At 47.0% G+C, this 12,528-nt stretch overlaps 1 protein-coding gene across 3 annotated transcripts in view; it reads right to left on the bottom strand.

The window, feature by feature from the left end:
- The window catches only part of LOC144734113 (chloride intracellular channel protein 5-like), an 82,050-nt gene that overhangs the window by 22,651 nt on the left and 46,871 nt on the right, over nucleotides 1–12,528 (bottom strand). For all 3 annotated transcript variants that reach the window (XM_078616175.1, XM_078616176.1, XM_078616177.1), the window contains exon 2: nucleotides 345–454. In XM_078616175.1, the coding sequence (XP_078472301.1) occupies nucleotides 345–454 (110 nt within the window). The remainder of the gene's footprint in view (nucleotides 1–344; nucleotides 455–12,528) is intronic.

Below are 12,528 nucleotides of genomic sequence, written 5' to 3'. Positions count from 1 at the left end.
AATCAACAGGGCATTGAATACCAAAACCAAATCAAATGACAAGAGCATTGAAATGGCCCAAGTAATGAAAACGATCAAAATACCGTATATTGCGGGAGTAACTGATAAACTAGCCAGATGTTTGGAATAACAAAACATCCGAGTCAGATTTGGCACGGTACATACAATACGGAAATTAACATCCGGTACAAAAGATGCATTACCGAAGTTATCAACAGAAGGTGTGTACAGGATTAACTGCACGTGTGGAAAATGTTGTGTTGGACAAACAGGACGAATGATCAGCACGAGCAACTGGTCTGCCAGCGCACGCTGTCCGCAGGCCCTCTCGACACGGTCGGTACCTTTTGATGTCAACTGTGGTGACGTTGAAGACGACGCCCTTCAGCCAGAGGATCATGAAGAGGCGCTGAGAAAAAGGGCAATTTCCAATGCTCTCGCCATCGCTCCCTGCCTGCAAGACACAGAACCCACACAGTGACCCGTCTCAGTGTTGATGCTTTGGCATGCACAAATTCAGAGATTCGTCGAACAGCGGCGATTGTTTAAACTAGAAGAACCATTTTCTTCAAGTTCAGTGAAAAAAACACGAAATATTTCGAGAGCCGCAATGTATGCGAATAGAGGACAGTACTTTATGAATAATGTCAAACCATATTTTTTGTGATCAACACTTGAAGAACAGCACACGCACAATGATTTTTAATGCCGCATTACAAATCGTTGTTGGGCTTTTAGACGTTCACCGTTGATCGAAAATAATTAGCTGTGTTTTTTTTTACTTTGCAATTCTAATGTCGTGAGCCACAAAGCGGTCCTTAAAGAGCCGCAGTCGGCTCCTGGAGCCGCAAGTTGCTGGCCCCTGTGGTCTAAGCTCACGATCCGTGCCACGATCCGTCAGGGGCTTTGCCCACAGCAGCCCCTTTTAAATCGAGGCCTAAGGCCCATTTCTGCAATTTAGCCTTACGATTTTATTCTGCTATCTTACGATAATTTTGCTCTTTTATTCATGTTTCGTTATACCTGTCAACCCACGTGGTTTACTCCGTATTCTTGTACAGGGAAATTGAGTTTTCAGGTCCATACGGCGTACATCCGTTTCAATACAGGGAAAAACACGTTTTGTTTTTGTCAAATTTTTTTTTTCTTCCTTGTCATGGGACTTTGTAGGTTGAACGTTGAGATATATAAGGGCACGGGGTGACCAATGAGATCTGAATTGGTCTGTAATAAGCTAAGGCGCTGATAAGGGGTTGACAGCTATGTTTCCTTCTCGTTATGTATTTAATCATCATTATAGTTGTTGTTTTCGTGAGTATTTTTACGACATTTATCGTTGTAAATGTTTTTAGTGGCCTGGAACCGTGTGGAAAAAAACAGCACTCTATAAATAAAGATGATTATTCTTGATTGAAGTTTCAAAGGTGCGCTGATTTTGGGAGGTGTTTGTCATGGGTTTAACGTGAGCCATTGCAGTCAATAAATGCTGCTATTATTAGCAAAATGTAAAAAAAAACAATTCTTGAGCAGCAACCCTGAGTCGTGACAATTCATGACACTTGCGTACCAGGTGAAGCAATACACCACTCATGCGTGTAATGGGTTTTCACCATGACAAGCACATGAAGGAAGTGCGAAATATTAACCTTAACATATAGTGGAGAATTACTGCGGAAAAGCAGAACAAACATTGCAATGAGGACACTGAACAGCCATTATTTTTTGCCATCGTTAACATATGCCAAGTGCTGTGTCCTGTGGTGTTTTAGCTCAGGATAGCCACACAAAGGTCCAGACACAGTGTCAGAGGGGTACATTAAAGTTCTTCTCAATCCACTGCTGGATGAAGACTTTCTAAAAGCCACCGACACCTCTCACAATCCTGCGATGCCGCAGTCCATGAGAGCGAGTGCCTGCGCGTGGTCTAATTTCATCGCTCCATCTCCCCAGTCCACGTCGTCTCCCATTCCGTCGCTGCCACTTCGCTATTATTGTTGGCCATCTTCCGTTCGATCGATACGTCCTGCCCAAGCCCACTTTACTTCCGTTAAAGGGTTCGATGATTGTTATTAACCCACTGCTGTTCTCCAATCCACGTGTTTATTTCTCTGCCTGTCTCTCAGAGTAATTCCCAGCCTGCATTTCAACAACGTGCTTTCCTGTGCACGCCTTTTAAGATATTGTTCTATATTTCTCTCTCATTACCACATTTTGAACCGATTAAAACCTTTTACCTGTGGTACCCGAGGGGAAAGGGAGTCAATGAGAGTATCAGGAAGAAAGGAAAGAGTGCGAGGCAAGAAGGGGGAGAAGGAATCAACACGTCCACGATGTTTGGGATGAGAGGGTGATGATGAAAGGGGAGGGGCAGCCTTGTCCCTGTGAAAACAGGCACTCCTCCGTGCAGCTCACTTACGTCTGCTCATTCATTCTCTCTCCATCTCGGAGAGGGGAGGGATTCAGAGTTGGGATGGCCACACCTGGGAAGCTTGAGCTTAGTTAGCTACATAAATGTCAACGCATCTTCTTGGTTCTTTCGGTAAAGTCACATAGAAGGGAAATAATAAAATAATAAAAAATCTAACATAATAAATTATGTTTTATTTTTATTATTTTAAAATAAAACATAAGAAAAAATGTAATATTTTTATTAGTTAATTATTTCCCTTCTTCTAAAATAATAAAAATAAAACATAATTTATTATGTTTGATTTTTATTATTTTATTATATCCCTTCTACGTGACTTTACCAAAAGAACCAAGAAGATGAATCCCTGCAGTCACGAAAGCTTTAAATAGAAATGTCAACGCATCTTTTAGCTATTGTGGGTTATTCTCCAACCTGGCCGATAAACCTACCGTCATATTTTTGGTTCTTTCGGTAAAGTCACGTAGAAGGGAAATAATAAAATAATAAAAATATGAAACAATAAAAATTCTCACGACGTTTCAAAAAAAAATTCTTGCTGTGGATTTCACACCTGATGATGATTGCTTGTGTTGCAGTCGAAACGTCGTGAGAATTTCTATTTTTTATATTTTTATTATTTTGTTATTTCCCTTCTACGTGACTTTACCGAAAGAACCAAGAATATGAATCCCTGCAGTCACGAAAGCTTTAAATCAAAATTTAAACCCACCGTCAGCGACACCGCTGCTTTCGGGTGGCACTGAGTTTTGACATTTTCCATTGCAAGGCTCTCTGTGCACGACGAAAGTGCAAAAGTGACATCGCAGAAGCTTATACTCTTTGTTTTTTTTGGTAAAGTCACGTAGGTAAAACAATTAATAAAATAAAATAAATGAAAACAACTAAATTAAATCACGACGTTTCGGAGGCAACACAAGCCTCCCTCATCAGGTGTAAAAAGGCACAGCAAAATAACTGTTTTACCTACGTGACTTTACCGTCACGAAAGCTTCAAATCTAGAATTGCAAGAACCTTTCTTGATGTCCCTCAAGAAGCTCTCTTGCACAGCCAGTTGCACTTTTTTCGGCAGCACAGCGACCGGTCGGCTTTTACGCTCGATGCGTTCAAAGGACAAGGTACAGAGGTCACCGCAGCCAAAGCTGTTGAAGTCACCACAACTTGCCAGCGCCTCCTTCCTGTTAGTTGGATTATATATATTCCCCACAGTCATTCAGGTGAATGTGCATCCCTGCAAATGACTTGCTCACTCCAGCACTGGCAGAAGGGCCTCCCCTACCCTTCCACATTGGCCGGAGGTCTTGGAGGAGGTAGGAGAACCCATATTTTACTCCACCACACGCGGTGCACCCCATTTACCCTGGGGGGTGGATTTAACGTAACGTCGCGCCGTTGTTTGAACCTGCCGCGCCGGGAGATTGAATGGAACCCGGCGACCTTCGGATCTCAAGTCCAGTGGCGCCAACCGTTGCGTGAATGCGCGAGGACGTGCGTTCATCTGAGAGGTGAGAGCTGGGAATGTTTAAAACCTGGCTCTGTGGTCTCCACACGAGAGCTATAAGAGCCCGCTGAGCATCAAAGCCACAATCCTGAGTTTGATTTTCATTAACATCACCAGCAGGATTGCTGGGGGCTCAACTGACCTCTTGCCCCTTCGGTGGGGCATACTCAGAGTAACATTCATCGCAGGAAGCATTTTCCGAATTCAATTGTTCGACAATAAAGTGGGGCCACGGACTGAGTTTGTTTTACTGGCAAACAGAACTCATAAGTGATGGAAAATAAGAATAGGTTTGACCAAATTCTGGCAATAAAACCAGAGGCGTTATGATGTTCAAACACCAAATATATACCTTTTTAAAGGCATTTAGTCTGCATGAACCACACATGCTTGTGACGAAACCTATTATTTTTCATCATTCTTGATAGACCTCATAAGGCAACTACCAGAAGGCATTCAAGTATCGGAAGCAATCTGACCACCGTTATTACCCTTTAGTAAAAACCCTGCACCACAATGAATGCCATTTATAAGGCCCCCACACAAAACGCACGATTCAAATCGTTCACACAGAGTGCCTCTGTCACATTACGAGTCGTCCGATCATTTCTCATGTGCATCTGATGGACTTTTTACTATTGAAAGGAATACCCCCTCCCCCACTCCCTCCCCCCTCCCATAAATGTGTTTCTCAATGAGAATTTTTTTTTTCTCCTTTAACATTTTCTTACTCCAAACCATTTCTTAGCTCTGTATTTTCCCAGTCTCATCTGACCGATCAGTCAGTCTGCTACTAAAACTGAAATACAGATAATATATCGATTTGAAATTGTGAAAACGAAACTAAAACAAAATCCTAAATCCCGCCGATGTCAACTCGTCACTGCCGCTTTGCGTTAAGGGGCCGTCCATAAATGACGTCACGCGATTTTGGACGATTTTTGACCCCCCTCCCCCATCGTCACACAGCGTCACAAAAAGTCACACCCCCCTCAAATATGACGTCACACAGCTCTGCCCCCCCCCCCAAAAAATGCTTCAAATCGCTTTAAACTATTGTCATTGTAGTGCGTATTCAATGTGGCGCTGCACTCTGATGCTGTAGGAGAAAACATTTATTAAAAAGTCAATTTAATTAACTAGAACGTGTTGCCTATATTAATTTAAAGTTGCGCATTTTGATGTGACGTCACATTTCTCACCCCCCCCCCCCCTTCGTCACACATCATCACAAATGTCTGACCCCCCCCCCCAGGTGCGTGACGTCATTTATGGACGTCCCCTAAAGATTCAAAGCCACGAATGGAGAGCGGCTCCCGACTCGAACGCGAGTGTGCGGAAAGGTGCACGCTCGTCTCCTCTACACACCCCCCGCGCAAGCGATGGCCATTCCAGGTGCCCATCACAGGAACCAGTCGCTAAAACAAAAACGACTGTCGGCATCCCACACTGGTGTTCGATCGATCCTGCCGATGGTTGAGTGGATGAGTTGCCCCCAAAAAGGTCATTGAACTCGCCACTTCCCCGCGTTGTTTGCTCTACGCACGGCACCACGTGGCTGACCTTCGTACGTTTAACTTCTTTCGCACCGTACGTGGCCAATCGTGATATTCGGAGGTGCACGGGAAGGACAACAAACTAAACACATAAAGCAGTTAAAAAGAAATGAGTTTTCAATCTAGATTTAAAAGTGTCATAGCTCCCAGTGGCTTTCTAACATCGGAAGGAAGAGCGTTCCAGACGACCGCAGAAGCGCATCTGAAAGTGTGTGAAGCGGTGACCGTCTCAACTTATGGTTTAGAGTGGCAGAAAACACCTCACCTGCATTATGCAACTGCACCACACCACATTAGCAACTTGATGAATAAAATATCAGCGAGAATGAATAAACAATCAACTTCCATTGTGCATCGCCATGAAATAATCTCTCTCTGTGAGCCAAGCACTTTCTCAAAGACGTTGACCACCAAGGCCTTCCTACCACTCAGCTCTGTCCGTGATATTTACCCATCAACTTTGCATTGGATGCTACTCTCAGTTGCCAGTTGCATCCATTCGTTCGAGTTGCTTATGCAACTTCATTTAGCCGTCTTCCCCGGGGTTCCCTTTGGTACCTCGAATGTTCCCAGTCAGAACACATTTACACTCACTCTCTTGTTTTCTCACTACTCGTCCAAGCAATCTAACTCGCCTTTCTACGATTATACGTCGGGATATAAGACGCTCCGGGAAAGTAAGACGCAGCCCGAACAAGTAGCACCTGAATCTCGACTTAAAGCTTTCGTGACTGCAGGAATTCATATTCTTTGGGTCTCTCGGTAAAGTCACGTAGATAGGTTCAAAGAGAATAACAAAAAATAACAAAAAACTACGACGTTTCGATCGCAACACAAGAGGATGTTTGCTTCTAAAGAAGAAGCTCACCCCCTCTTCCTGATGACGAACGCTTGTGTTGCGATCGAAACGTCGTAGTTTTTATTTATTTGCTTTTAAGTGGGCCCATAAGTTCACAAAGACAAAGATCCCCCGTGTAGCCTTAACAGATCGTTGGGACAAGTGCTGTTCGCGAGCACCTATGAAGGTCGGCACAGCACACGAGGGGGTGGGTGGCCAGCACCACGCCCGGCCGCCTTTGTCTCCCCAATGGCGATGTTTTTACACACCTCACCAGATACACATTTGATGTTGAGTCGACCTAGGGGAGGCCCAGAACCGGTTCAGATAATAATCGTCACTGGTGTCAGCCGTGAGCGGGAATCGAACCCGGATCGCCGGGTTTGTTAGCGTGACGCACTGGCCACTACACTACCCGCTTCCCATAAGTTCAGAAAACACACACACACGCACACGCAGGCATGAATTGCAAACCTACAAAAATACGAGCACTTGTAAGCATACACACGCGCAAATGTCGGGCTGCAGATTTCAGCGTGCGCGTGTTAATTAAAAGCAGAGCTGAACCGCCACTATTCCACACTCGCATGAATGCCCGTTCCTGTTCGTCACATGGCACGAGCGACGTTTCGAACCGAATCCACTCCTCTCTGTAAAATAATGAGAAGCCCAATTGGGCCGGAAAACGAACGCAGTTTCGCTAAACACAAACTCGCTACATGGCCTTTAACACGAACAACTCCAACGCTTCACGAGCAACGTATAGCCCTTCTAAGAAGGTTTGAATGCTCTCATATTGCACCCACATGTGCACGTCTAACCACCCACAGGCTGGCCACGGCGGTGCCGGAGACCTTCTTGGAAGGACGCTGACGACTGGGGAAGAAAGCCGCCGCTTGCAGGCGATTTCGTAATAAAAAAAACACGTTTTCTCCTTCCAGGACGTGTGGCCAGCGTCGGGGCAGCGCGGACGAGTTGGAGGCCTCTTCTGCCAGCAGCGCTACCCCTCTACGCTCTTCCACCAAAATAAACGCGCCGGTGTAAAGCGAACGTGGCCTGCGTGCTGCAAATAGTCGCTTTCCCGTTTTCTGCTGAAGGTGCAAAGCCCCCACTCTTTGGTTCTGTTTTAAAACAGTCTGCTGCCTCAGCAGCAGACCGCGCTTTCCCACCTGATGACGGACGCTTGTGTTGCGCCCGAAACGTCGTGATTTATTTTATTTTTCGATTTAAAGCTTTCGTGACTGCAGGGATTCATCTTCTTGGTTCTTTCGGTAAAGTCACGTAGAAGGGAAAAAAATACATAATAAAATAATTCTCACGACGTTTCGGCCACAACGCAAGTAGCCGTCCTCAGGTGAAGAACAGGTCTGTCGGAAAGACAGCGTCTGAATGAACACCACCAGGCTTGGCAGCGTATATTTAAGCTGGGTTGGAGGGGGAAGAGCGCCTTGACAAAGTCACGTAGGTATTTTCTACCTACGTGACTTTACCGAAAGAACCAAAGAGTATGGATCCCTGCAGTCACGAAAGCCTCAAATCAAGTACAAACCCCAGTCGACCCGCGACATTGAACCAACGTTGGCAAGTGGTCGGAACTGCTGGACCAACGTTGGCTCAACGTTTGTCCAACATTGGCCCCTATCGTCAAGGGGCAACGGCTTCCACGTTTACTGGGAAACACACGAACAAGGGGTAACGGCTTCCACTTGTCGTTTGGAAGGCGCGGGCGCTTCACCGATGCACGCCGAGCGATCGCATCCTGCCGATGCGTTTCGTTTTTCGGGCTCTATCTATACAGGCGATCCACTGCACAGGCAAACAAAGACAAAGATCCCACCCGTGTAGCCTCAACACACTGTTGGGGCAAGTGCTGTTAGCGAGCAGCACCTGTGAAGGCCGGCACGGCACACGCCTGCGTCTCCCCAGTGGCGATGTTTACACACCGCACCAGGTACTCATTTGAGGCCGAGTCTACCTTGGCGAGGCGCAAGACCGATTCAAATAATCGTCGCTGGTGTTGGTGGACGTGAGCGGGAAATCGAACTTGGGTCGCCGGGTTCGTAATGTGGCACGCTGACCTCTGCACCACCGCTCCCCACTACCACAGGTACACACACAGTGATGCACACACACACACAGTGATGCACACACACAGTGATGCACACACACACAGTGATGCACACACACACAGTGATGCACACACACACAGTGATGCACACACACAGTGATGCACACACACAGGGATGCACACACACACAGTGATGCACACACACACAGTGATGCACACACACACAGTGATGCACACACACAGGGATGCACACACACAGTGATGCACACACACACAGTGATGCACACACACACAGTGATGCACACACACACAGTGATGCACACACACACAGTGATGCACACACACAGTGATGCACACACACAGGGATGCACACACACACAGTGATGCACACACACAGTGATGCGCACACACACAGTGATGCACACACACACACAGTGATGCACACACACACAGTGATGCACACACACACAGTGATGCACACACACAGTGATGCACACACACACAGTGATGCACACACACAGTGATGCACACACACAGGGATGCACACACACAGTGATGCACACACACACAGTGATGCACACACACACAGTGATGCACACACACAGTGATGCACACACACACAGTGATGCACACACACACAGTGATGCACACACACACAGTGATGCACACACACAGTGATGCACACACACACACAGTGATGCACACACACACACAGTGATGCACACACACACAGTGATGCACACACACACACAGTGATGCACACACACACAGTGATGCACACACACACACAGTGATGCACACACACACAGTGATGCACACACACACACAGTGATGCACACACACACACAGTGATGCACACACACACAGTGATGCACACACACACACACAGTGATGCACACACACACAGTGATGCACACACACACAGTGATGCACAAAGACAAAGATCCCCCCTCTAGCCTTAACAGACTGTTGCGGCAAGTGCTGTTAGCGAGCACCTATGAAGGCCGGCTCGACACACGAGGGGGTGGGGTGGCCAACACCACGCCCGGCCGCCTTTGTTTCCCTAGTGGCGATGCTCACACATTACACCAGGTACTCATTCGAGGCTGAGTCGACCTAGCGGAAACCCAGGACCGGTTCAAATAATCGTCACTGGTGTTGGCCGTGAGCGGCAATCTAACTCGGGTCGCCAGGCTCGTAGCGCAGTGCGCTAACCGCTACACTACCGCTCCCCACTATGCACACACACGCACAGCGACACACACACACAGTGATGCACACACACGCACAGTGACACACACACACACACGGTGCAACCCGTGCCACGGCTGGGATGGCGCAAGCACGCGTGGGCAGTCACACGCACACACGCCACGAATTTTCGCAACCCCCCCCCCCCCCCAACGGTGGCTCTGATGGGCTCCGGGTCAGAGACCTTGCAACGGATCGTTCGTCGCTTTAACAGTGACACCGCGTCACAACAGCGTACACCAATTGGCGTTGATTTCTATACACGTGACGTACGCTGATCGTGTTTTTCAATCTACTGCTGGATGACGGCACCCCCCCCCCGCCCATGCCGTGCGGGTCATTGTGGGTAATTTGAGCACACTTCGCGACACTTGTCACTGAGGGTGGGAGCGTAGAAGTACAGCGCGACGATTTGATGTAACAGCACGCTATGTGTCCATCGCACGCACAACGAGAGTCGGGTGATTCTAAACGACGAAAAAACACCGGGCAGTTTCGTTCTCTGGATATGGTGGTGTGGACAAGGCTGGGAGTTGTCTTATAATGCAATGCACAGCTCTGTGTGCGTGTGTGTAAAATTGTGCTTGTCTATGACTGGTTGTGATCGTTTTGTTGTACCGTACTTCCATGCTTTATATTTATTTATTTGTGACTTGCTTCACTTTTCTCTATCTTGCTCTTGTATCATTTATTTATTTTGTGTTGTTACTTGCTGACCCCCCCCCCTCCCCAAGCTGGACATCTGTGAAAAATCGCTTCGCGGCTCGTAAGATTCCTCCAGGATGAATAAAGATTCTGATCCACTGTATAAATATACGCCATGTAAGTTACAGATTTCAAATGGATTATTTTTGTCGACAGGTATCGTCACGTGTTCGCTATGCGCCGTCAATTGACACCCTGTGCACACCCGTACAAATGAGGTGTTTCCATCTCGAAGGATATTTCCAGATGCAATATATACGGGGACTCCTCTGCTTATGAACATTCGACTTGCGACTTTCAGAGATACGAACAAACCTGGTCCGTATGTCCGGTTGCCTTTTCGGACCGAGATTTGCAAGTTCAACTGCCGCGCAAAAGATGACGGTGGTGGCATCTACATCTGCAGAATCTGAAGAACCAGTGGCATCTACATTTGCAGAACATGAAGAACCAGTGGCATCTACATCTGCTGAACGTGAAGAACCAGTGTCATCTACATCTGCAGAACATGAAGAACCAGTGGCATCTACATCTGCAGCACGTGAAGAACCAGGGGCATCTACATCTGCTGAACGTGAAGAACCAGTGGCATCTACATCTGCTGAACGTGAAGAACCAGTGGCATCTACATCTGCAGAACATGAAGAACCAGTGGCATCTACATCTGCAGAACGTGAAGAACCAGGGGCATCTACATCTGCAGAACATAAAGAACCAGTGGCATCTACATCTGCAGAACATGAAGAACCAGTGGTATCTACATCTGCAGAACGTGAAGAACCAGTGGTATCTACATCTGCAGAACGTGAAGAACCAGTGGCATCTACATCTGCAGAACGTGAAGAACCAGTGGCATCTACATCTGCAGAACATGAAGAACCAGTGGCATCTACATCTGCAGAACGTGAAGAACCAGTGGCATCTACATCTGCAGAACATTAAGAACCAGTGGCATCTACATCTGCAGAACGTGAAGAACCAGTGGCATCTACATTTGCAGAACATTAAGAACCAGTGGCATCTACATCTGCAGAACATGAAGAACCAGTGGCATCTACATCTGCAGAACGTGAAGAACCAGTGGCCTTTACATCTATAGGAGATGAAACAACTGTTAAAGCTATTCCCCGTGTTTAGGGCACATGCCGTACAACATGTTTGAAATCGACAGGAGTAAAGTTGGACTTCTGAACAAATCGACTTACGAACAAACCTCGAGAACCAACCTCGTTCGTAAGTATAGGAGTCCCTGCACATTTTAAACAAATAAAAAACATTAAAATAGCTCCGGGTGATGTTGTCACAGGCACCTCTGCTCACGATACCTCCAACAAATCGTAGTCGACGTGAGGGCCAATTACTGCACTTCCTATTCATATACATTGCACGTTATTGGTTAACAGAAACCTCCTGGCTCATGGGATCATTAAGACCGCCGTACATTCCGTGGGCGGAGTGGTGGCGCAGCGGTTAGCGCACACGGACAAAGTCACCGCCTGAGTGAGATTCCTGGCTCACGTGGTGGTGGCGAGTGTTTCCGCGAACTCGTCCCGAGGACTCCCCGAACCGTTCACCAATCCGCACTCGCCAGCGTGGTGAAGTATGGTCAAGCAAAGCCCCCTTCTCCACAACTGGCAGCAAAGGGCTGTATACATATAAATGTGCCCCAGCTATCACCGAGGCGAAAATATTCGAATATTGAATAAAATCACGACCATTTGCCACAGCTAGCACAGCTGTGATGCTACTTTGTTCCTTTTTTGTAAATGCGGTTATTAGCCATTGCGGTACAATTAAATGGCCCATAGCACCGGGGTCAATAGGTCATCATGCCGAATGCCACAAGGGCCACCTGCACCTCCGGTTAGCACGGTTGGCTAGCTACGTACGGTGCGAAAGAAGTTCCACATGCATACATACATACATCACGAAGGATAGGCGCTGGAAAACTATTTTTTTTAATACCGTTGTGTTGTATGAACCCAATGACTGGAAGCGCAGAATCGAGGTTAAGATTCCGGTTAATCGCTGCATTGATTCATTGACAAGCGAATCACGGATCTGAGTAATCCCATGGGTTAGTTTTGCGTCATGTGATATACCATTGTCCGCCTGCCTTTTGTGACTGGCTGCTATAGAAACGATCGGTGATTCCGTTGCAAGTCCGAGTGCGTGGTAGT

Source organism: Lampetra planeri, chromosome 50 (genome assembly GCF_965212315.1).
Source record: "Lampetra planeri chromosome 50, kcLamPlan1.2.h2, whole genome shotgun sequence".
Taxonomy (NCBI): Eukaryota; Metazoa; Chordata; class Hyperoartia; order Petromyzontiformes; family Petromyzontidae; genus Lampetra; species Lampetra planeri.
This window is presented reverse-complemented; position numbering and strand designations above follow the sequence as displayed.